We start from the raw sequence: 26,205 nt of genomic DNA, 5'->3' as shown, positions 1-26,205 counted from the left end.
CTGGTCGCCCCATCTCAAAATAGCTATATAGGAATTGGAAAAGGTACAGAAAAGGGCAAAAAAAATGATTAGGGGTATGGAACAGCTTCCATTAGGAGAGATTAATAAGACTGGCATTTTTCAGTTTGGAAAAGAGATGACAAAGAGGGGATATGATAGAGATCTATAAAATCATGACTGGTGTGGAAAAAGTAAATATGGAAGTGTCATTTACTCCTTCACATAACGCAAGAACTAGGGGTCACCAAATGAAATTAATAGGCAGCAGGTCTAAAACAAACAAAAGGAAAGTATTTCTTCACACAACGCACAGTCAACCTGTGGAACTCTTTGCCAGAGGATGTTGTGAAGGCCAAGACCATAACAGGGTTCCAAAAAAGAACTAGGTAAGTTCATGGAGGATAGGTCCATCAATGGCTATTAGCCAGGATGGGCAGGGATGCAAAACCATGCTCTGAAGTGTCCCTAGTCTCTGTTTGCCAGAAGCTGAGAATGGGTGAGGGGATGGATTACTTGATGATTACCTGTTCTATTCATTCCCTCTGAAGTACCTGGCATTGGCCACTGTCGGAAGACAGGACGCTGGGCTAGAAGGACCATTGGTCTGACGCAGTATGGCCATTCTTGTGTTTATGTACAAGAACCAAAAGTGTGCATTCATTTTTGTAGACAAAATTAGTTATGCTTGATTTGGAACATTTGGGCCTGTGTCATTTTATTCTCATTGTAATATAATTTGTTTGAAAAATACCAACAGTAAATTAGAGAGAGAGAGAAATATGCAGTAACCTAGGCCAGGGTTTATGCCAATTCAAGATGGCTTCATTCTTTTATCAGAGAGTAATTGGCAACAACAGGCAAAAATAATTCTGCAAGGAAATGGTTCCAATGGTTAATTACTGACACTGTTAAAAGCTTACAGCTTATTTCCAACCTGAATTTGTTTAGCTTCAACTTCCAGCCATTGGATCATGTTAAACTTTTCTCTGCTAGACTGAAGAGACCATTATTAAATACTTGTTCCCCAAGAAGGTATTTATAGACTGTAGTTAAGCTAAATAGATGGAGCTCTTTGACTTTAGCACTATAAGGAGAGGCTGTATATTAGCAGATTCATAACAAGATTTAATCTAACCAGAAATCCACCTGGGTGGAGATTGCAGACCTTTTGGACCTATCCGCAACTGATACAAACAGCCTGAACGACCTCCTGAATGGCTTGGTTGTGTCGAGATAAAAGGCTGACACACAACTAAAGTCCAAATTGTGTAAAGCAGCATCCTGCCTAGACTAATGTGGTTTCTGGAAGACTGGGAGATGGATGATTTGGCTGATGTAAAACTCAGATGACACCTTAGGTAAGAATTTAGGATATGGATGTAATGAAACCTTGTTCCTGGAGGTGCGGGGGTGGGGAGGAAATATAAATGGGGGGCCCCACCAGTAAAGCCCCTATTTCACTCATCCTTTGGGCAGAAGTGATAGCCACCAAAAAGACCATCTTCATGGATAGGTTAAGGTAGCCATCAGCTCAAAGGGAGCTCTCATAAAACATTTAAGTATTAAGTTCAGATGCCAAGCAGGAATGGATTCTTTAATCTGAAGGAAAAGGTTCCTCAACTTCTGATAAACCTCACTTTTTTGGGATGAAGGAGGCCCTCGCCCGGAGGATGAAAGGCCATTATAGCTGCCAAGAGGACTCTGATAGAGATCATAGATTATCCTGTCTTTTTCAATTCCAGAAAGTAATCCAGAAAAACCAAGAGGAAGAATTAGCAGCTGAAAGACTCTACTGGTCACACCAATGGTTGAATCTCTTCCACTTTTGAAGTTATTTGACATAGATTCTTTCCTACTGTTCAACAGAAAGTCTCTCTTCCTGTGAACCTCAAGGAGCCAACCTTTGAGGGACAGAATTCTCAGGTTGGGGTGAAAAGTGCAACTGGCATCTTGAGAGGAAATGTCGAATGGATGGAAAGCCTGACAAACGACCAGGTGAATCTAGGAAGCAGAAGACTCAGGAAGCAGGAACATTGCATCAGAAGGGAGAGGACCAGACTAATCTTTGATCCATTTGAACCGCTCAGTGGAAAGTCTGACTGGCCAAGTAGGTCAGAAAACGGGCACCAATATGGATTAAACCATGGAAAGGGTAAATAAGATCTTTCCCTAGATGGAAATGAAGCTGTGCTACAGAATGGCATTCTGAACTTATTTCAAATTGATAGGCAGAGAAATCAGATCAGGAGATCATGCAGATAATGAAACAGCTCAGTGACCCTTTTCCCAATAAGCATATAAAATGCAAAATGAGGGGCTGAAATATGGTAATCACATACTACACGTCTGAGGCCTAAATAAAAATAGAGGACCAAATGACATATGTGGATAAGAACATGGAAATCAATCTGATTCAACACAAGAAATCCCACCCCCACCCCAAGTTTGGACATCTATACTGCAATTTTATAGCCCTGCAGTCCCATAAGCCTGTGTCAGCTGACACGGACCAGACACAGGTGTTCTACTCCAGTGTAGACATACCCTGGGGAACCAAGACTAAAAGCCCAAGTCCTGCTGAAGTCATAGGGTCTTCATAGCTGTCCTGTTGTATGTAAGAGTCTGAAAAGCTAACCCTGAGTGACAATTTCTGATAAGTGATGGGAGTAGGAATAAGTAGTACAGAAAGGAGGACTGCATTGTGTATCCCAACGACTCATGCCTCCCCATACTTGGGGGGCACAATCTAAAGGGGAGGACACATGAGCACCCCACGTCTACTCTGCTCTGCTCTGACCCCACCTCTGCTCTGAGCCCAGCCCAGGGCTGCCGCACTGTCCCCACCCCATGTTATCTGTGGGAGGGGCAAGGGGGTGGCCTCTGTCCTCCTTCCGCTGCGTCTGTCCTCCCCGCTCATCCTGGCAGCTAGGCTGGGCAGGGAGCAGAACGGAGCCACTTCTCATGGCTGAAGCTGGCTGCTCTGGGTCACTGTTCTGTGCAGCGTAGCAGGTGCCTGAGGGAGCCTGACTGGGGAGGTGGCGGTGGCCCGCTCCCTGCCTGGGCTCCGCTGCCGATGACAGGGGCCGAGCATGCCAGGAGGAGTGGGGGCTCAGGAGATGTGCTACTATGATAGTGTTATGGACTGACTGTCAATGGGTGGAAGCAGAAGCTGCCATCACAGATTCTCTACACCCAATGAATTCCCTAAATAATCAATTCTCTGTTATACGTACAGATCTGAAAAGGAGACACGGGGAAATTTGTGGCTAGACAGGGCATGCTGGGCTAATCTGGTAGAGCAGCCAAAGGAGTAGAGGCAGACTAAACTGGATTGAATGCACCAATGCTACAGACAGGAGTTTGGAGCCAGATAGGGCCCTGAAGGAAGGGGGAGGGTGGGAGCGAGAGAAGAAAGAGGAAACATAAAAATAGGATCAATTTAATTGATCATTAGAAATTGTAGCCTTCTCAAAGCTCCTTCCAATATATAGGATCACAAATGTTCAGTACAAGTTGTAACAACTGTAACACTTCTTCCTTTTACTATGTAGCTGACACAAATTAAATTTTCAGTGAAGTGTACTGTACCAAAAACTAAATTTCAGCACTTTTTCCAATCCACTTTTGAACAAGGAAGTCAGATCAAATAAGGTACTGATGTAAAAAAACCTCTCAAACAGCATTCTAAAGCAAGACAGCTAAAATGGACACAGTTAAAATATAAGAGTGATAAACTGTGTCCCATACTTCATTGATTATATGATGTTTACATTCTGAGAAATCTGCTGCGTGTAGCCATTGTGGAACTATTTTTCACCCTTGAAAATTATGGCAAATATCAAGAGTCATCAACAGTACACCAGTGGTAAGACAAGTAAAAAAAATAAATAAACAAACAAGAAAAGCAGAAACCTAAATCTCGAAAGACAGAGTTATGATGGTGCAACACAGCATCTTCCACCCATCACTCTAGTATACACTCATATACATGCATACAAGAACTGCAGACTTCAATGGGAGTGATGAGAAGAGTTTATACTTGAAGACAGATTTTGTTCCTAACAATCTTTTCCTTATATCAGATCCCTTTTTAACTGTAATAAGTTACTTTTGTCAGTTTAAAATCACACCTCCACTGTAGCTTTTAGAATACACTTTTAGTTAATTATATAAAACATGAGGGATACACAGTAAAAGGATACAGTACTAAAAGCCCACTTCACTTTAAAACAAGAAGAGAGGGTTTCATTTGCATAAAATAAACCACAATCTTCTTAAATATACTTACCTCAGGACAGAGTGGTATAAGAAACCTCTAAGTAGTATAATAAAGGGAAGTTATAGAAAATAATTTTAATAAAAACACACTAGTCTTCCTGATAGAAAAGTTATTGGAATGTACACAAGCAAATGAAGATTTCTTTTTTTTTTTTTTTTTTAGAAAGAACACCATTTAAAATCCTTTATGGTTTACAATATTTTTTGCCTCCTCCTCGCTATATGACTCAAAGGAGTGCACACCAGGCCTAGAGAAAAATGAAATTGAATTCCCTAGGCAGTGCTGAATATTTTATAAGTAAGTTTGGAAGATGCTTACCCTGTATTGATGGAAATGATTTCTATCAGTGGGTTCTTCCTAATCTTTGGCAAATCCAATCGAGCTCCCCCCAGCCGTTTTCCATTATCTTTTTTCTGACCCAGCAGTCTCACAGAGTGACCTTCAAATGAAGCACAAAAATACAGTACATATTAAACATGAATCCCATCACTTTACTTTAATTTATTGTTCTACACATATCAACTGTCTGCATTTAAAACAAAAAAACCCTGAAAAATGAAAAGAAAAAGTAATCATTTGCCCACCAACAGAGTAATATATAAAGGGACTAACACTAACAGTTAAAATAAATCACATTAAAAATCTAATTTACTTTTCTCAGCCTATTCAATGAAAATGGACTAAACAGCTTCACTTTCATGTTCTCAAGCACTAGCAAAACTGCAACGCTTCAGTTGTAAGCATAGCAGGGTTTAAAACTATTTCTACATTTTTAAAAATATGAATAGAAATTCATTTTTTAAAATAATTAACTAAATTTTAATTAATTGGTCTTAAAGCTTATTACAGTGGTTTTCAACCTTTTTTCTTTTGCAGGCCCCTAAAAAATTTTGAATGGAGGTGTGAACCCCTTTGGGAATCTTAGGCAGTCAGACCACAGGTTGAAAACCACTGGCTTATTACATAACAGAACCTAAATTTTGAATCTAATTTATTCTTATTGTGTCAATTTGAGCAAAAATGCTTACTAAGTCTCTACTGGCAGGGTGATAGTATATTGTACAGATTCAGAAGAGACACCCCAGGTCAGAGAATGAACATCATAACTTACTTCCTAAGGCCAGTGGTGCACAAGAAGTGCTATCTACAAGTGGTATTTTCATGCTGTGTGCAAATGTATCAGCTACACCATTGTCTCCATGTCCCCTGTCTACGGACTTACAAAGCACACATGCCAGCGGTTCACTCACCTTCAAAAGCAAAATATTGCAATGAAGAGCACAAACAATGTCTTTATAATAGCCAGAGGTTGGGTGTAATGCCCCAGAGTGACAAACAGGAGAACACTTAAGGGCCATATCTCCACAAGCCTAGATTGAGATAGGAGGGTAAAGCAAGTAAAACTCATGGCTGGATATCTGATGGAGATGGAAAGAGGCCTGGCTGGACATCTGATAGAGGTGGGAAAAGGTTACTAGTAAAAAAAAAAAAAAAATCAAATATTCTTCAAGGCTATTAGAATAATCTTCAGTAGACGACGGGGAAAGGTGGGAAGCTCTTCTTTGATAATGTATGATACTTGCCATGAATATTTTGTTTTTAAATATACCATTAAAATATAAAACTACCCTCAGGAGGAAAAAAAAAGCATTAAATAAACAATTAAGTAGCAACTGAACTAAGTCCAAATTGCTTCAGTGAAATGGATTTCAAGTTCAACTCAAATAAAAAACAAGGTCCAAGCAAGTTTGCTCATTCCTACTATACCAATAGCTCCGCTTAGAAAATTAAATAATTCATCCATCAATCATGGTGTCTCTCCTTTAAGGGCTTTCTTCAGACATTAAGTAATTTAAGAATAAAGTGGCATTCATACTGTGATCTCTTCCTATAATATGGCTACAGTAACACACAGTCAAGCAGCTGCATTTGGCATACCATTCCTTTCTGATTCTTAATATAAGTAAAATTTTTCAATCAAGAACTATTTAATGAAGAAGTGAGCAAGATTAGCATGATAATGTAATAATTAATACTATAACAGATATCAAAAGTTCAATGATGCCTGGGAAAGTAATACTATTTTTGTACTAGCACATGACAGAAATTTCATTACATCCTGCTGTGAATTCAGTAATATGCTGCCTTTGCTAATAACATTTGCTAAATTATTCATCTCCACTATCCCATACAAATAGCAATATCTCTGTCTAATGATACAACTAGTTATTTTCCAATCCAATGGTTCATTAAGGAGTCACCAACCTAACAAAATGCATTTTATATATTTTTAATAATAATGGAAGTATAGCAGTATGACATGAATAGAAATTAAACTGGGAGCAGCGTACCCCCTTTCTCTATTTCTTATAAATACTGTATCTCTGCAAAAATCTGAACTGAAGGAAAAAGTAAGTTAGTGTGAACAACGGATAGAGAGTTTACTGCTACAGTGGCTTATTTGGAATGGGTTATTTTTTCCAAGCAGAAATCAACAATAAATGGTCTTCCCAAATCATAAATACGAATTAAGAGTAAAGGCAGTAAATAGTGTAGATCAGTGGTTCTCAAAGCTGGTCCTCCGCTTGTTCAGGGAAAGCCCCTGGCGGGCCGGGCCGGTTTGTTTACCGGCCACGTCCGCAGGTTCGGCCGATCGCGGCTCCCACTGGCCGCACTTCGCCACTCCAGGTCAATGGGGGCTGTGGGAAGGGCGGCCAGCACATGTAAAACTGTTGTAAAACTAGGCAAATATCTAAATGAGTTGATGTACTCCCTGGAAGACCTCTGCGTACCCCTAGGGGTACGCGTACCTCTGGTTGAGAACCACTGGGTTAGAAGACCTGACTCTCCTTTGCCTTCATGACACTGGCAAAGAATCCACATGACATATTTTACCCTCTGCATGTGGTCCACATTAGACCTTGCTCCCACCCAACCACTCTATTATGTGCTGGACACTCTGCTCCATCCTCCCTCACTCTCCTAATATTGTCAGAGATTCCACTAGTACAGATAGAGAAAGCAATTATCCACATGCCGTCTGACACATGTGCTATTGATTCCAAACATCCTACACCCATTTGTAAGATGGACCCAAGATCTTTTTATACCTAATATGAACAGGAAAGGTTGGTCCAGGCACTCTCAAAGAAACAGCACTTTGATGCTTCATATATGCAAGACGGAAGACAACTTCTTTCATGTGACAACTTTCAGAAGTTTCCCATCAATAAGAAGAGGATAAGCAAAGGTAAGGGGAGCAATGTTTCGACTGATACCATAATTTAGTATTTACAGAATGCCTGTACTTTTGTAGAGGGAGTCCTCGGACTTACGACACAATTCATTCCTCAGAATTGCGTTGTAAATCAAAACGTTGTAAGCCGAAACCGCTTTTCCCATAGGAATAAATGGTATGAAGAGGGGATTGGTTCCTGAACCAAGGCATGATACAGTATTTTCATCACAATAACCCAGATTTTTGTACTAAATGAATTATAGATGACCAATGTTGCAACATCAATGTATTTATGTACACTGTATTTTGTAAACAGCATTCAAATAAACATATAAACTCACATATGCTGCTCAGAATACCGGCTACACAGGCTCAGAAAGCCAGGGAGAATGGCACAAATGCTGAACCTCGGTCAATCACTGTTCAAGCTTTCTGACTGGCTGAGCCCAGGGCCGGAGCCAATCAAAAACAAGCGGCAACCCTACCCGGCAACAAGCTACCCCGCTGCCTTGAAGGCAATCAGAACTGAACCCTTCCAGCTTCATACCAGTATAATGCAACGAGGATGTGATTTCAAGTGAACTTTATGCAAATCGAGCGTCGTAAGGACGAAACAAGCATCATAGGGGCGAAACGGGCAGTCAATTGAAAAGCGTCGTAAGTGGCGTCTGACATAAGTCGGGCGTCGTAAGTCAGAGGACTCCCTGTATTTTGAACTACAACACTCTCAATTCCTGGCACATTGAAATTTTTGTTTTTCAACCTCAGCTACAAATTTGTGACCTTCAAACCTCCCTCCCCCAATAAATACAACAAAGACAGTTTTGTTTTAAACAATAGCTTAAGAATTTGTTTATTACTTTGTTTCTATTAAGAACCCAATAGGATTTTATAAAACTGAATTCCTATATCTCTTTACATAATGTAGATCTTTCCTCCCGCTGTGTTTTTGTTTTCATTATAAACCTTAAAAATAAATATTTCATCTCCCAAAAGGGAAAGAAAAGCAACATTCCCCTAAATTAACTGACCGATATCAGTTCCAAACTAATGTAGGGCATGATGTAGAAAATAGTAGCACAAAATCACATTTATGAACACCTTACACAGCATCAGATTATGAAAGAGAAAAAGCTGTGATCAGGTTCCCTTCCAAGGCCTTTCCTCTGAGTAAGTTTATCTACCTTTCTGACTCTACAGCACGGAAGCCATGGGTAATTTTGTGAACGTTTTCCTAAACCAAAACACAAGCATTTTCATATGCTTCTACACAAAACATTTTGAATAAAATATGAGTTAATAAACCAAAGTACAATAAGCCAACATGGAAGACCATTGCTATCAAACAAAAAATCCCCGAAAGTTTGTTCACAGCTTACAGTGTTGAATCAGATGACTAGATTCACACAAGGGTCATGTTTTTAAAACTACCCTGTGACATTTGGATATAGGTTTGTCCTGTGATCCATGAGAGTCCAGAACCTATCTATAGCTGTAGTAATCTCTTGCACAATAACGATGGCAAGACAGATATATTTCTAGTTGCACTACCATATAAGCAGACAAAAAAACCTGTACTTTATGCAACATTTGAAAGAAGTTTAACTAAAGATTTGGCTAAAGCTTCAGAGCAACTAGACAATTACTGAATAATCAAAAGAATAAATGGACACAAATCTGACATCAGGAATCATAACATTCAAAAACCAGTAGGAGAACACTTCAGTCTCTCTGGTCACTCAATAACAGACCTCAAAGTGGCAATTCTTCAAAAAAAACTTCAAAAATAGACCCCAATGTAAAGCTGCAGAACTGGAATTAATTTCCAAACTAGATACCATCAGCTTAGGCCTGAATAAAGACTTGGAGTGGTTGGGTCATTACAAAACCTAAACTTAATTTCCCCAATACTTAATTTCTCCCTACTGTTACTCACACCTTCTTGTCAACTGTTTGTAATGGGCCACTCTCTTACCACTTCAAAAGTTATTTTTCCTCCCTTGGTATCCTGCTGTTAATTGATTTATCTTGTTAGACTGAACTAACACTTGGTAAAGCACCCCCATCATGTATTTATACGTGCTCCTGTATTTTTTACTTCATACATCTGATGAAATGGGTACTAGCCCACGGAAGCTTATGCCCAAATAAATTTGTTAGTCTCTAAAGTGCCACAAGGACTCCTCATTTTTTTGTGCTGAATAATCAATGCATTATAATATGATGCTATTATAATACTAACCAGATCCAGTCAAGAGTTCTGCAGGGCAGAACACTCATACCAAGTGTTAATGGGATCGTGTTAGAAACAATTTAAAATCAATCAAGGTTCACTAAAGTGCAGAGATGAAGGTTTCAGTCATAACTCACATTTACACACAAATCAGCAAACACAACTCATTCCACTTGGAACAGTCACAAAAAGCCCAATGTTAGAACAAACAAAACAGGAAACAAATCTCTTTTCAGTTCACCTAAATCACAGTTTCTCAACCTTTTCAGGTTGGTAACACCTTATTCAAGGTTAACATTTCCACATTATATTATATTATATTGTATTATATTATAAAAGAGAAAAAAAAGTGTCAAGAAAAATGGCAAGCCCCTATAATTTATTTGCGAGTGTTCATTTCAAAAGATTGACAGACAATACTTGAGCTTGAAGGGGAAGGATATGCGGGGAGTGACATTTTCTTTCCTTTAGATTGTAACAAAACTTTCAAAGCCTCATGGCCTATCATGATCCTTCTGGGGGTTGGGATTCACCGGCTGAGAAACAATAACCTAAGCCTTCAAGTCACAGGAATTATATTCAAAGGGTTCAAGCTGTACTGACTAATTTTTGCCAATTTGAGATGTTAGGATTATTTTGTGTGGAGGAACTAGACTGAAGGATCATGTACATCTAAATTCAGCGAGTGAATTTCAGTGCTACCAGATAAAATAGATATTAACAGACCTAGTGAGTTTCAAAAACAGCCCCAAAGTAGCTCCATTCAGTCAGTAATTTGAGCAACCAATGAGAATCTGCAGGAAATAAAAACTCATTGGAAGATGGAACAGCTAATCCACCATTAGTTCATTCCCTAAATCCCCACACGCTATTTGTTAGAACTATGACCCAGAATTTGCCACTCAAAGAGTACTTCTGGTTGGGCAGTAATATTTTCAGGATATTACCTATAAAATAGACCAAAGTTCAACTATCTGCAACAGCTGAAAAACACATGACTAGCTTTGAAAAGTCTTCAAAGATGCAGGAAGTCCAAAATCTTGAAAATACTAATTCATATTGTTTTCATTTTGCTCTATTACTAGCTCTTTCTTGTGCTACTTCCACCACCTATTCTTAAAGTATAATCACCATTTCCTCAAAGAGGATTTTATTTACCCCCAACAGGGCTGCCAAGTCTTCCATATTTCACACAAGTGTCTCTTACCCACCTGCTTTAGTCTTTTCCTGCATCTTCAGAAAGCCAACATTACACCCTAATCTCACATACTCTTGCATATGTATACACTGCCTTCCACTGCCATCCCCGCCTACTAAGTGCAGAGCTTCCTTTTCTCTAATGGTAATGCTGGCCCAGAGGCACAAAGAGGCAATGAAGTTGGGGGATGTAGACAATTGATTGTGTCTAGTTTGCATATCAATTCCAGCTCAGCAGTCTCTCGTTGGAGTCTGTTTTTGAAGTTTTTCTGTTTTAAGATAGCCACCCGCAGGTCTGTCATAGAATGGCCAGACAGGTTAAAGTGTTCTCCCACTGGTTTTTGAGTATTATGATTCCTGATGTCAGATTTGTGTCCATTCTTTTGCGTAGAGACTGTCCGGTTTGGCCAATGTACATGGCAGAGGGGCATTGCTGGCACATGATGGCATATATCACATTGGTAGATGTGCAGGTGAACGAGCCCCTGATGGTATGGCTGATGTGATTAGGCCCTATGATGATGTCACTTGAATAGATATGTGGACAGAGTTGTCATCGGGCTTTGTTACAAGGATAGGTTCCTGGGTCAGTGTTTTTGTTCAGTGATGTGTGGTTGCTGGTGAGTATTTGCTTTAGGTTGGGGGGTTGTCTGTAAGTGAGGACAGGTCTGTCTCCCAAGATCTGTGAGAGTAAAGGATCATCTTTCAGGATAGGTTGTAGATCTCTGATGATGCGCTGGAGAGGTTTTAGTTGGGGGCTGAAGGTGACAGCTAATGGTGTTCTGTTATTTTCTTTGTTGGCCCTGTCTTGTAGAAGGTGACTTCTGGGTACTCGTCTGGCTCTGTCAATCTGTTTTTTCACTTCAGCAGGTGGGTATTGTAGTTTTAAGAATGCTTGATAGAGATCTTGTAGGTGCTTGTCTCTATCTGAGGGATTGGAGCAAATGCGGTTATATATTAGAGCTTGGCTGTAGACAATGGATCGTGTGGTGTGTCCTGGATGGAAACTGGAGGCATGTAGAGTTAGCCATTGTTTTCATTATATAAATTCCTGAAAATAGGAGACTAACAGTAAAAATTTACAGTAGCCTAAAACAGGATGCAGGGTCTTGTCAGGTCAGGCATATAATGTTCCTCGTACCATGTAACTCAGTACAACCTGCTGCGAGTTGTGTGGCCAACAACTGAACTCAGTGAGTGGTAGGGGGCATGCCAGATACTGACAGGTATAAAAAAAAACGGTATCCATAAACAAGTAACTTAATCTGGTACTGCTGCCTTGCAGCTAGTTCTTGGTTGAAAAAAGGATAGGGGAGAAAACCCTGAATCACATCCGCTGAGGAGATAACGACAGGCATTTGGAACTGAAACTCAGCTGTGCCCTCCAGCATCTCCTATAGCTGTGCTAGCTTCCAAACATCTTTGTCCCCAAGCCTTTGGGCCCAGTCCGTATTTAGAGAGAGGGGCTTTAATCCTAACGCAAACATCTGTCTCCTTTTTTCTGCCTAGGCATACATGTGCTGAAGATTTGGTTAAGATGGTTGTCCTCTTCAAACTTACTTGTTGGAATGGGAGGACACTACGTACTGATATGTCGAAAGATCTAGAGAAGGCCAATGACTCTAGGAAATTTGCCAGCATTGACAAAGTTGGAGAAGCTTGATGCCGACATAGTTATTCTCTCTGAAACCAGAGAAGCTGACACAGGGTCTCTACACAGGATGCATTACACTCTTTTCTGAATACAGGGAGGATTTTGCACACACAAAGTCATTAGTATGCATGAATATTCCATTTCAACATCAGAACATTTTACATCACTAAGAATATTTATCACAAGCAGCTTTGGCAACATCATCAGTATATATGTCCCAACCCTTTCTTCTGTTCCTAAAGAGAAGAACTTGTTTTATTAGTAACTCAACAGCATCATTAGGAAGATACCATCAGATGACCAACTATCTACTTGGAGATATCAATGCTAGAGTTGGCTCAGATTATAAAATGAGGCTGCTGTGCATTGGCCACCAGGGAGTGGGAATGGGCAAACACCACTAGAGATCTGTACCCACCAAGGATTGTGCATTAACACCGCCTACTTCCAAGACAGTCATCGCTGGGAGGGCTCATGGAGACACCTCAGAAATGGACACTGACATCAACTGGATGTGTCACCCATAGGAAAAACCTACAGGATGTTCACATGCTTGCCATTTTCACAGTGCAGACTGTGACAGATCATATGCTTGAATGCTGCAAAACAAGGCTTTAAGTACAGAAATCCCAGTGTACTAAAGAAAGTTCTTGTCCATGCATTAACTTAAACAAACACAGAAGACCAAAGAAGTGGCACCAACTCATTACAAATCTCAGGGAAGCTATGTAATTGATTGCATCTCCTTTGAATACTGATGCATCATGGAATATATCAGAATGAATATCCATATAGCTGTAACCTGGGCTTTTTGTAAAAACATTGCAGATGATAAAGACTGGTTTGCAGCACACTATAAAGAAATACTTCCAGTTATTGAAGCAAAATGCACCACCATCACAACAGGGGCCCCTCTTCTGACATATGTGCTAACCTCAGATTGGTCAAGAGCACACTGCAACAAATAAGAAGGCAATGTGCTCAATCATAGTGGCTTGATCTGTGCAAGAAAATACAAATGTCTTTTGAGAATGGAGATTTAAGAGGTATGTATGATGGAATCAAGGAAGCAATAGTCAAGAAGACTGCTCCACTCAAATCTCTTAATGGAGACATCACAGACAGAAGCAAACAGATGCAATGTTGGGTGGAACATTATCACAAACTCTATTCACATGAAACCACTGTTTCTGAAGCAGTGTTAAATGTGATCCCGAGACTCCAGACTATCGAAGAGCTTGATATAGAACCTTATATAAATGAACTTGAGAAGGCAATCACCTCCCTAGCCCCAGGAAAGGCTACAGGAAAAGATGGAATTGCAGTTTAAATATTGAAACAAGGACAGGTTGTGCTTAAACATCTGCACAATGTCTTGCTTGCTTGCTGAAGGGAAGGAGAGGTACCACAAGACATGAAGGATACCAACATCATAACACTGCACAAAAACAAAGGAGATTGGAGTGATTGTAAGAAACATAGAGGAATCTCTCTCCTTAGTGTTGCTGGTAAGGAATTCACATGAGTCATTCTCTTGCAGCACACGTATAACCACAGTCAGCGTGTCTTCCATGTCAGTAGATTAACTATCAACATGGTCTTTTGCACTGAGACAACTTAACGAAAAGGGCCAACATAAGGAAAACCTCTCTACATGGCCTTCACAGACCTTACAAAGGCTTTGGATCTGGTCAGCTGAAAGGGCCTTTTCCAATTGCTAGAAATAATTGGTTGCCCTCCAAACTTGCTCAGTTTGGTTCAATCATTCCATGATGGCATGAAGACTACAATCCAATCTGATGGTTGATATCTGACAGATTTGAAATCCAGTGTAGTGTCAAACAGGGATGCATTTTGGCACCATACTCTTCGGTATATTCTCCTCTTTGCTGCATAGTTATGCTTTGTCGCATAGTAGAGAGAATGTACATTTTTATACAATATCAAGTGCAAAACTCTTCAAGATTGCATGTCTAAGAGCAAAAACAAAATCAAACAAATCTCAAAACTACTGACAAGAAAACTTATTTTTGCCGATGAGCGTGTTCATTGCACATAGTGAAAAGCAGCATCAGCAACTTTGCAATAGCTTTATGCTAACTTGTAATAAATTTGGACTAACCATCACTCTAAAGATACAGTGTTTATGGCAAAACGTGTTGACTGCACCAGAAGTATCAATACTAGCAACACACTGGAATTTGTGCATAAGTTCTTCTATCTACAATCAATTGTATTGGATAATTTATCACTAGACATGCTAAAGTCTCACATTAGGAAGGCAACCACCACATTTCGCCAGCTGACTAGATGCATGTGGGACAATGAACATCAAAGTACGGTTCCACCAGTCGTGCGTTTTGAGCATACTGCTGTATGGTGGCAAGGCCTGGACCACCTACAGCATGCGTAAGAGAAGGCTAAACACTTCCCACTCCTCCTTGCTTCATCATATCCTAAAAATGATGTGGGAAACTGAAATTCCTGACACCGAAGTACTCAACAAAGAAAATTACCAAGTCTAATTACTATTCTCAAACACAGACATCTCTATTGGCTGGGTTATCTACATTGGATGGACGATGGATGCATTCCAAAGTATCTCCTGTATGGAGAACTTGGGGATGCTCCAAGGCCACTAGGCCAACCTAAGCTCAGGTTCAAGGATATTTACAAGAGGAACTTGAAAACTTCCATCATCAGTGCTGAGAAGATACAGCGAGCAACACCAGGGAGTAAAATAGACTCAAGAGATGTAGTTAAGAGAGAGGAAACTAAGAGTGAAGAGGAAAGTGCAGCAGGCCTCAAGCACCAGTAGTGCGCTGGCTTCATCTTCTGGCCCTGATCCTTACACGTGTTATCTGTGGCAAGGGCTGTCACTTGAAAATGGGACTTTTTAGCCACTTGCAATGCTGAAGCATGACATACGTAACTAAACTGCTTTGGCACTTACACGGTCTTTCGAGATGGACAGTTGTCTTAACATTTCTGCTTGGAAGCAATATTTATTAAACAAACTATGTCTCTTAAATTTGTTCATTCTTAACTTATAGAACTGGAACAATAAATAGCTTGCAGTCTTGAGTGCATTTTGTTGTACCCATGCAATTCAAAAAATGTTTTCTAAAAGTACATTTTATAAATGACTATAAGGCAAGATTATATTTAGGGGGGAAGATTAATTTGTTCCATTTACAAAGATCAACTTCTGTGCACCTATTACTCCTACCACCAATTTTGGGCGCCAATTTAAGAGAGTTTTTAGTACTCCAAATTTTTATGTGGAGCAGCTATGCTGAACTGAAGGACTATATAATTTGTTTGCATTTAATAAGCTTTCATATTATTGTTAGTTTTATTTGTAGGTAGAATGTGGGTTTTTAAATGTTAAGTTAATTTAACTTACACACACACACACACACACACACACACACACACTAAAAAGATGTAAAAATCTATAGTGTCAATACAGTTAGAAAACTCAGAAATTACTTGACAATAATCAGGATCTTCTGGGCACATATAGGCATGTTGTGTCTCAATGCAAGTAGAATTTATTAAAGTAAAGCTAAATAAAAATGCTTTGGCCTTTAGTTCTGAACATGGTGAGGTTGGTGATTATTGCCATGTCTTCCGGGCAGGAGTTCCATAATCTAGGTCGGAGCTATCATAAAAATGCTGTCTTCTGTGCTCATGACCCTCTCACTATTGGTCAACAGTTGTACAGTTACAGTGGAGATTAACTATCATGAGAGGTCAAGGTCATAGAGGGAAAGGTAATCTCTCAGCTAGACAGGGTTAGTTTTATGAAGGTGTCTGAATATCTGAACTAATACCCTAGTATAGACGTAAAGGCATAAGTTTGCAAAATTTTCTTGTGTCAGTCTTCCTGTTGCACTGTTTTCCTTCATTGACAGTTGAGTTTTTCTTCCTTCCTGGTATTTCTGTCATGCCATTCAAAAATCATAATGATCTTTGTGGGAACTGAGCCAGGCGGGGGCACTTCAGTGCTAGGAAGAAGACAGTAGTAGTCTACAGATACCTATTTACGATTGGGACAAAGTGAAAGAGAATTAATGTCCGGATAAGGCTTTCAGATGGAGGTAGGAGCGAACTTATTTTTAAGAAAAAATTAATTTCATAACATCAATTTTATTGTTTTTGATAACTGCAAATACAAAACAGGATACTGTTTTTTCAGCATTTAATAATTCCATTGCTATGAGAAGAATATTGGGGTGGGTGTGTATATATATATATTCAGAATTATCTGTGGGTTTTGCCGTTATTACATTGCTGGATGAGAGGTAACTAATGGTTAAATCCTGCAGGAACCTAAAGCAATGGTTGTAGACAGAATTTAATTGCCTGTTGCTCAAATGGACAATAGCAGGAATACCCTGTATGAAGACTACCTTTGACCCCTTTGGAGAACTGCATAAACCAATCTGGTCAGGCTCAGGAGACCTGCTCTAAACCTCAGGAATTTGGGCAGGAATTTTCAAACAAAAGGACCTTGAAACAGATCCAAGACCAGCTATGTCCTAAGGAAGAAATACACTGGGGGTGGTCAGACTGTCAGACAGTCAGCAGTTGCAGGGGGCAGCTTTTCTCGCCCAGCCCCAAAGTTTGGGGGGTGATGGGGTCAAGTAGAACTTGGCAAGGAAAGGCCAAGCTGAAGTAAGACAATATGCATTTAGGCTTTTGTTATTTCTAACTTTCTGCATTCAATGTTTCTGTGGATAAATAAATCATACTATGATTTGAACAAGCTGTTCTCTGACACTGCATTTAACAGCTCCTCCCCGCTCCCAGCATGGATTCTATATAACAGAGGCCAAAACCAGTTGGTCCTACTGGAGGTAAGATGGATGCAGAGTGACCACCTTTGTTGGATGGAAATAAGGGAAAACCACAAGAAAAACGAAGGACAATGCTTTATTTTAAGGGACATTTTAGTGGAACACCATTTCCTTTAGCATATAGAATCATAGAATACCAGGGTTGGAAGGGACCTCAGGAGGTCATCTAGTCCAACCCCCTGCTCAAAGCAGGACCAATCCCCAACTAAATCATCCATGTCATATCATGTATTGTTCTCTCAAGTGTACATTTCTACCGCATCCAAGTATACAATGCAATCATTATGAGCTTCAATTTGATGTTTAAAATAAGGGACAGGTGGTCACATTAAGGGACAGATCAATTAAATAAATGGTCAGCCTATACGAATGGTATAAGAGGTGCTGTAACCTGATGGTCCAGACAAAAGTGGAGAGGATTCCACTCAGAGAAGTGCAGGTATAGGCTTGTCACTTGAAAGAAGTGCCCACTGAGATCCAAAGAGAGGTTGCAGATATAGCTCACTTGTGAACAGTTATGCTGTTTAGTTTTCTTTAACTGGAGAATTCAAATGTGACAAAGCAAGATGATAAATGTTCCATAATTTCAACCCAGTCCCCAGTGGACACTACTGCTTTTTGCTAGCACACACTTCTTTAAACCACATTCAGACGGAAAAACAACCAGCTGAAGAGTTGAAACTGGTGCAGTCAAAAAGATAATCTTCCAGTGGTAGCGGGTAGCACTGAGTGCAAATTCCTGCTCTTAATATTCTCCTTGCAAAACTTCATTGTCTCCCTAAACTGCTGGAGACATCAAAGGAAAATATAAGCCATTGTTCATTTTACAGCAGTGACACTAGACTGAGGCTTGCGAGCTGCAAGTGGCTCTTTAATGAAGCATCCTTAAATGCAGCACATGATATTAAAACACTTGTGATTTAATTATTAACTAGTCTAAGTTATTAACCAATCAGGATGCTTTTACTACGTTATTAACCTCCTGCAGTTGATAAAATAGTAATAGTTGGTCAGTTTTGCTTTGAGAAGAATATCCAGCCACCTGTAATAGTCTGTATTTTAAATTTTAAAAGGACAGGATGGATATTAATCAGCGCCCTTATAAATCAAGATTTCGGATTACGGGAATTCCTAAATTAATGCAAGAATGAAATTATTTATGTTACGAAAACCCTTAAACTGGTTTTCTAGCTGGTCACAGAAAATTTCAGGAAAGATTATTATTATTTATATGGGCATAGCTCCCAAAGGTCTAATCCAGTGTTGAAGTAGGGGGCACAATAGCAGGAATTGTCGCTGACTCCTTGAATTAAGTTTTAAGATGTAACACGTGAATGTAAAACAATGGGAGGAAAGGGGGAGGGGGAAAGAGAGGATGAGTTTAACAGTAATAATATAATGCTATTATCCAGGTTAACAATGTGTACAACTTGATGGCTCTGAATCTTTTAAACTTTTATCATCATTTAGACAGTTCCTCATCAAGCCATAATCCCCTGAACTCCTTCTCTGTACACACACATTAGCCTCACTGCTTATTCATTTTTGTGTTATCTTCCTTATATATACACAGTTTCTCTGTCCTTCCTTCCTGCTCTGTGCCTCTCTAATTCCCCACAATTTGTTCCTCTCTACAATAGTTCTGTCTTTTCCCCCTAACTTCACCTCCTCTCATCATTATTTCTCTTTTCTCTCTAGGGGGCTGGCAGAGCTCCCACCCTCTCTCTCTTCCTCTAACAGCTTCTATCCCTCCTCAAGTTGAACTTCAGTCACAAATTGCCAATTTTCCAGACAGTACAACAAATATTACATTTAACTCAGCCTGACTCCTACAGTTTTTATTCTTTATTTTGGCTCTTATTCTTTCAGCATCTCTCTTAATGTGAGGCTGCTTGTCCTCAACAATTATGAAGATGTAGAAAGGTGAGAACATTTTAGTCTTGAAACATTATCAGAACGGTGAAATCAGACAATGCATGCAATTATTATTTAATGTACTGGCAAAAGACACACACTTATTATTTAGACAATCTTATAAGTAAGGATACTATATTTTAGCACATACAATATACACCCCACTTATATGCTCACCTTTAGGTGAACTACTAAAATACTATCAGTGATTCATAATTAGTTAACATATGAGGTCAATTAAACAGTTGGCAAACATTGGTTAATATTTAAACTAGGAATGGATGGGCTACTTCACCAGACAGGTCAATGTGACTGAAAGCTAGAGAGGTTATGTGAAGTATGAAAGGTTCAAGCCTGAAGTAATTTCCTTTGCTTGTTTTCAACAATCAAGTCCAGTGACCCATTATAACACTGTATTTTGTGAAAACGTCAGACAGACACAATGTGATTCAATCTGCACTTATAGTCTCCCCATGCCCCAAGAGTGGAATAAATTGTGTACGAATACTACAGTTCTAGCCCCTACAGAAAAGAAAATATCCCCTACAGAACAATTTAACTTCAAGAGGAAATTTAAAAGTAAGCTGATGTCTAAGAAAAAAAATACCCCAACCTCTAACATCTACAATGGCTTTAAGGGTCTGAATTAGTGAAAAGTGGAAATTAAAAATTAAAAAATATGGTAAGAGCTAGCAGTTACGGCCCCTCCATCAATTCTACGAGTGTAAAGCTTATTCCTTTGCCCACCATTGTATATACTTTTTAAAACAACGTTACAACACACACACAATTACAAAAATTAGGGTTTTACAATCATATAGAAAATGTTGACTTGTAAATGTGACCAGCATAGATACAGATATCCTGCGGCTCCCATCAGTGTGGAAGGCCTACTTTATTGGTCCACCAGCTGAAAATGATGACCCCAAATGAGTTTCAAATGTTTCTACAGGGTGAATACCTGCAAACAGAGGCATTTCGTTCATGAAAGCATTAACATAATATGATCATATTCTCTCCTAGATCACTGACACAGTAATTCCACCCTTTTCCCTATTCAGTATGTCATCTTCACAGATCATCTAGGAATACAGAGCTGTGACAGATTACATGTCTGGGAAAGAAGTTGGAGTGTCAATGGTGTAAAAAGTCCTCCAAGTCCAACTGCTGTGGGATAGAGAGTATTCAAAGTCTGATGATCTGATATGGCTGTGGTGGAGACAAAAAGTTTTCTTTCCTTCATTATTGAATCTGCATACTCTTGGAACCATTTCTGGTGCCTGGCAATCTGATGAATCCTGGTTACATCTTGCTGGAAACAAGTCACTGAGAAATTTTCTATTACTTGTCTTATGGGACAAGAATAAATTCAAGTGACTGGTCTCTTCCATGGGGAGAGGTTTTTGCTTGAGTACAAATATCATTTGATACAAGCTTTGACGATAAAAATTACAATTCTGGAATACAAAAACACGGAAGTTGTCAAAACTTAAGGGTATTCTGCTGTACAGTAGCCACACAGGATAAGCGGATTCCAAGAAGCTGCAGATATAGTCATATGGTACTAATGGAATGCTTTGGAAATGGTCCTTTACATGGTATAGTTTCCAGAATTTACCAGACACAACAGAATAATACTATGAGAGGTAAGAAATTTCACAGTCAGTTGAAAGAGATTATAGAAGGAATTAAGGCACTTTTAAGAGTTGTGATAAAAGCCGAGGTGATGTAAGAGTTGAAGGCAACTCTGTCTCTTGAACGCAACTCTGTCAACATAGCTTCCTCAATAGGGTGTTGATATGACGACAAATGTGAATCTTGTCTTGTATCTTGGAGACTTGAGAGGACCGAAGGTAAGCCAAAAAGTAAAGCTACATCATACAAATGTTTGGAGTCTATTTCTAAAATACAGAAAGCTGAAGTGGCCGTTAGGAACATGCAAATATATTATTTTCAAGTCTATGAAGCAAAGACCATCTTTGGGGGTCTATTTTTCAAATCAGTAGGATAAGTCTTCCCTCTGAGGCCTTGTCTTCACTACACAGTTTTGTCAGCAAAAGGCAGTTTTTGTCGACAAACCAGTGGAGATGTACACACTATAATGCTACTTTTGGTGGCAAAACTCTCCTGTTTTGCTGACAAAAAAAACACAACCACTTGAGAGGCACAGAACTTTTTGTGGCAAAGTTAGAGTGACAAAGCGTCAGTGTAGACACTGCATTCATTATGTCACCATAACTGGCCTCCAGGAGGTATCCCACAATGCCCACCGTGACTGCTCTGCTCACTTTTTTGAACTCTTCTGTCCTGCATCCTGCTACACAGGCATGCACCCTCCCCTTTAAGTGCCAGGAAGTTCTGAAACTGCTCAGCGTGGAGAGCTCACATAGCTCCTGCCTGGACGACAGGGGAGGGTTGGATCATTGGTCTGTGGAGAGAGGAGGCTCTGGAGAACTTGCAGGGAATCACAGAATCAAAACATTAACTTGAAATCCTGCTCTCCCCGGCACTAGCAATGCACCGGCTGTCAGGCAAGCGGGCTGCTGCTGGGGGAGGGAGCACAGCAGAGCCAGGGAGGGAGGTGGGGGCTGATGTTGGGGGTGTCCCCCTTCCCCTGCCTCAGGATTGGTTGCTTCCGGCTGCTGTCTGAACTTAAAGAGACAGCATGCCGACACACCCACTCTTCCCCAACACACACACACACTCCCCCTTTCCCCCCCAAACTTCAGTTGAAAAGCAGCTGGCAATCTAGTAGAATGCCCATGGAATGATGGGATTGAGAAATCTGCATCATGTGATGCTGTACCTGCTCCATGAGGCACTGCAAACCCTTCCCAAAGCACCATGTGGCCAATTGCATAGTGGGATAGTTACCCCACAGTGCACTGCTCTCAATGCAAGAGTTGCTAATGTGGATGTGTTCTCCCAACACAAGGAGTATAGCGTGGACATGCAACAATGGTTTAAATAAAGCGATGGCTGTATGTCAGCAAAACTTGCGTTGACAAAACTCTGTAGTGTAGACAAGGCCTAAACCTGGACTTCCCGACTATGATTTAAACAGTGAGAGACAAGACTGAAAATAAAAGCCTCCAGTCTAGTAGAAAGAATTTGGACTAATTTCCACAGAAATTATCCTCTTCTGGGGGTACAGTGATTGTTCTTAATTCATGCAGGTTTTGAATTCACTAATAGAGCTATTTTTTTTTTTTTTTTTTTTAGTTTAATTGAAGAGGAAATGATTGTGCTGGTGGTCAGGGGAGACTGCTGACATTTTATCAGGTTTATTTTTTCATATCACCTTCAGGATCCATGTATTTTGTACTATTTCAGCTCAAGAAGTCAAAGAAAAATCTCAGAAATAACCCCTTCAGAGTGGAACCTGAGCAAGCATGGACTCAATCTATGAAGACTACTACTCTGGAAACTGGTGCTGGGACAATCTCTCTGTGAACTGTATGAAAAATATTTTCAGACTGCATAAGAATGCTGATGTCTATATCTGACATGCTGTCCTATAGAGCCCTGCTGCTGTGTTCTGTAAGTTTATTCAATTTCGATATCCAGAGTCAAGTTTGTGGAGAAAAAAATTCTTCAGATAGAAGCAGGAGCATCCCTCATTCACTTCTGAAGGTAGAAGCAGCTCAAATGGGGTTGCTGCAGCTATAGCTATATAGCTGTCTCCAATGCCTCTCAAGCCATTAATATTTATAGCTTTTATGGATGATGGGATGGGACCTACCTAGCAATGAGTTCTCTGGATTGTGAATGAACCTAGAGAGGTTTGCAATCAATCAATAAAATCTGTTCAGTCAGGTAAATATACATAGATTTTTTTTTATGAAACATTTAGCCACTCCTCCATGAATTTTCAACAAGAGAGTACAACATCCATGAAATCTTTTCATTTTCCTTTTTAAAATAGCCCAACTAAATTACATCACAATAACCAAGGCTGTGAAATTAATTTACTCAGAAATCGGACCTCACAGTTTTGTTGCATTTTTGTTTCACCCTTACACTTTTCTCTATGGCTGAGGCACCAAAAGTTGTAACAGATGGCACAACAGCCTTACAAAGACATTTGAGTTACATTTGAATTTGCTTGTATTATTTATAACTTATTAGGTATTTTAATTTTTACATATTAAAAAAGTCTAAGTTACTCTTCACCAATTATGCTTTTATTTGCTGTATTTCACTTAGCTTGGAAATGAAAATGCCCTAGTCAATTTCACTCTCTTTATATAAGTATCTAACCAGATTCACACATTCATTCTCATATTTTGGCAGAATGCGCCAATATTTGGGTTTCAAATATGCAGAGGAATATTATTCCTTTAAAATAATTTCCCTTTGAAATCCTTTTTCTAATTACATGGAAACACTTCTATTGGTGTTAAACTTTTGCAAAAACCAGCTTTTTACATCATCTATATTTCGCATCTAAATGTACTTGCCAATGTCCCTTTTAATGTCCCTTAGTTTCTGTTAGATTTATGTTAAGCATTTTACTTTTACAGTTTGTATTCTCCAGTAAATCTTTGATAAACTCTGAGCCCCACTCCCTTCTGAAAAAAAACCCCAGAAGGGACTGGCATCATCTATTGAATTCAACAGCCCAATTAATCCTTTCTATCCAATTCGTAATTAGGATAAGCAGCAAGGGAACTGAGTCCCGAGGTTATGCACAGTCTCTCTAAACTCTGTTTCCATAATTCTCACTTTTTAAAGTTTAATTTTATATACGGACATTTTTACAAGAAGCTTCAAAACTGGTATTTCAATGAACAGCAACACTTCACAAATGCAATATCAACAGTGAATTACAATTTTTAAATAAATTAGAATCAAATCATTTTTGCCATTGCCACAAATTTCCTAGCTTGCTTTCAAGCCAGACTTAAGTGATAATCTTATTCTGACTCCCTAAAAAACAAAACTAAAAACAAAAACACACACAGAAAATCAGAGATTTGAAGCTATGTGTACTTTATAAAAATCACGGTGCTTCCTATCAGAATTTTAATGGTCTTATCTACACCAGCAGATGGATCATCTCATTAAGATGCAAGACACTAATTCTGGATGACACAGCAGCTAAACTTTCTAACAGGTTACCAAGAGCAGCATGATGCTCCTGAGGCAATGACTTACTCATTTAATGCCAGCAAGTACCAAAAGATCACCACAGAGAACTATAATGTTTCTATTTTCAGTATGTTATGAGAACGAAAGCAGGAACAAAAAAAAACTCCATAAAAAGCTTATTCTGTCGCTCTGCCCCATTATACGGGGCCCAATTCTGCCACCCCTACTCCCAGTGGGTAGTACATTATCCCATGGGTAGGTGCACTGAAAGTTTGAGTAGTACTTTACTGTCCAAGTCATTTTACTGACTTCAGTGGCAGTACTCACAGACTAAAGTACAGGTCAAGGTGAATGAGGCAGGCAGAATCTTTTTTTTTTTTTTTTTTTTTTAAAGGGAATCTGCTTTGCAGTCTTATGTTATGACAAATGTCAATTAAAGTAATAGCAAACTGTACTGTGTTTTGGTTGGGAGTACCTAAGGGGGCAGTTTTCATTTTAAAAACAAGATGAAAGCAGTACAAGTGTTATCTTATTCAGCCACTCAAATTATACTTTGTAGAACCTTTAAACTACACTACATAATCTCTTAATAGAAGCAGCTTCTTTACTTAGTTTGGTTTATGCATTTTCATGCTCTGCTCCAAAAACTTATCGTACTCAAGAACAAAAGTTAGAGACATCCCCTCATGGACCAGCCGCTTGTTTACATTAAAAGCACAGCCACTTAGGCTGAGCCATGTAGTTTGAATGCTTCACGCAACAGTAATTTTACAACCTGATTGGTAATGGAGACAATGTCATGTAGCCCAGAAAGAACCAGACAAATTGATTAAATAATGAATGTTCACCAGTCAGACTGAAGAAACTATGCACTCTTTACAATACTTCACTGCAAAATATTTCGTGTATATACATGAACACAGCAAGAGTGAACAACCAACATAGTTACACAAGAACCACTAAACCAATAGATTGTTTAGCTGCCCTGTTCAAGAAAGCTTGTAAAAATGAGATGAAATATCTAAATAAACAGAAACTGTGAGAGTTCAAAAGATATGATAATAAGTTTATAGCACTAAGTAAGATGATCTACACAGAGCAAGGGATCATAAACAACACAAACACAATCCATCTATCCTATTTAGATAGGTAAAAAGGATTTTTAAAATGTGTCCAAAGAATCTTCCACCTTTAAAATCTAGTAACCCACAGACCTCATCACATTTTATCTTTGCAACCATTACTTTTGTGATGCATACATTGCATAGTGCATCATTACATGAACAGAAAATCCTTCATTTACTTATCTGATCAAAACAAAAACAGAATGGTGTGGAACATGTCACAGTGTGTCTATTAAATAAAGTAGGGTTACCATATTTCAGCAAGCAAAAAAGAGGACGGGAGGAGCCCGGCCCTAGCCCCGCCCCTGTCCTGCCCTAGCCCCGCCCCTGCCCCTCCCACTTCCCCCCTCATAACCCCCAACCCTCCCCCCGCTCCTTGTCCCCTGACTGCCCCCTCCTGGGACCCCTGCCCCTAACTGCCCCCCAGGACTCCACCCCCTACCTAAGCCTCCCTGCCTCTTGTCCCCTGACTGCCCCCTCCTGAGACCCTCCCCCCATCCTAACTGGCCCCCTAGGACTCTACCCCCTACCTGTACCCTGACTGCCCCAACCCTTATCCACACCCCCACCCCCAGACAGACCCCTGGGACTCCCACGCCCCATCCAACCACTC

The 26,205-nt window shown here is 39.7% G+C and overlaps 1 protein-coding gene across 2 annotated transcripts in view; it reads right to left on the bottom strand.

Moving 5' to 3' along the window:
- The window catches only part of CDKAL1 (CDK5 regulatory subunit associated protein 1 like 1), a 648,436-nt gene that overhangs the window by 413,846 nt on the left and 208,385 nt on the right, over nucleotides 1-26,205 (bottom strand). For both annotated transcript variants that reach the window (XM_026660497.1, XM_026660489.1), the window contains one exon: nucleotides 4,598-4,718. In XM_026660497.1, the coding sequence (XP_026516282.1) occupies nucleotides 4,598-4,718 (121 nt within the window). The remainder of the gene's footprint in view (nucleotides 1-4,597; nucleotides 4,719-26,205) is intronic.

This window comes from Terrapene carolina, unplaced genomic scaffold, assembly GCF_002925995.2.
Source record: "Terrapene carolina triunguis isolate 2854851 unplaced genomic scaffold, T_m_triunguis-2.0 Scaffold58, whole genome shotgun sequence".
NCBI classification, from domain to species: domain Eukaryota; kingdom Metazoa; phylum Chordata; order Testudines; family Emydidae; genus Terrapene; species Terrapene triunguis.
This window is presented reverse-complemented; position numbering and strand designations above follow the sequence as displayed.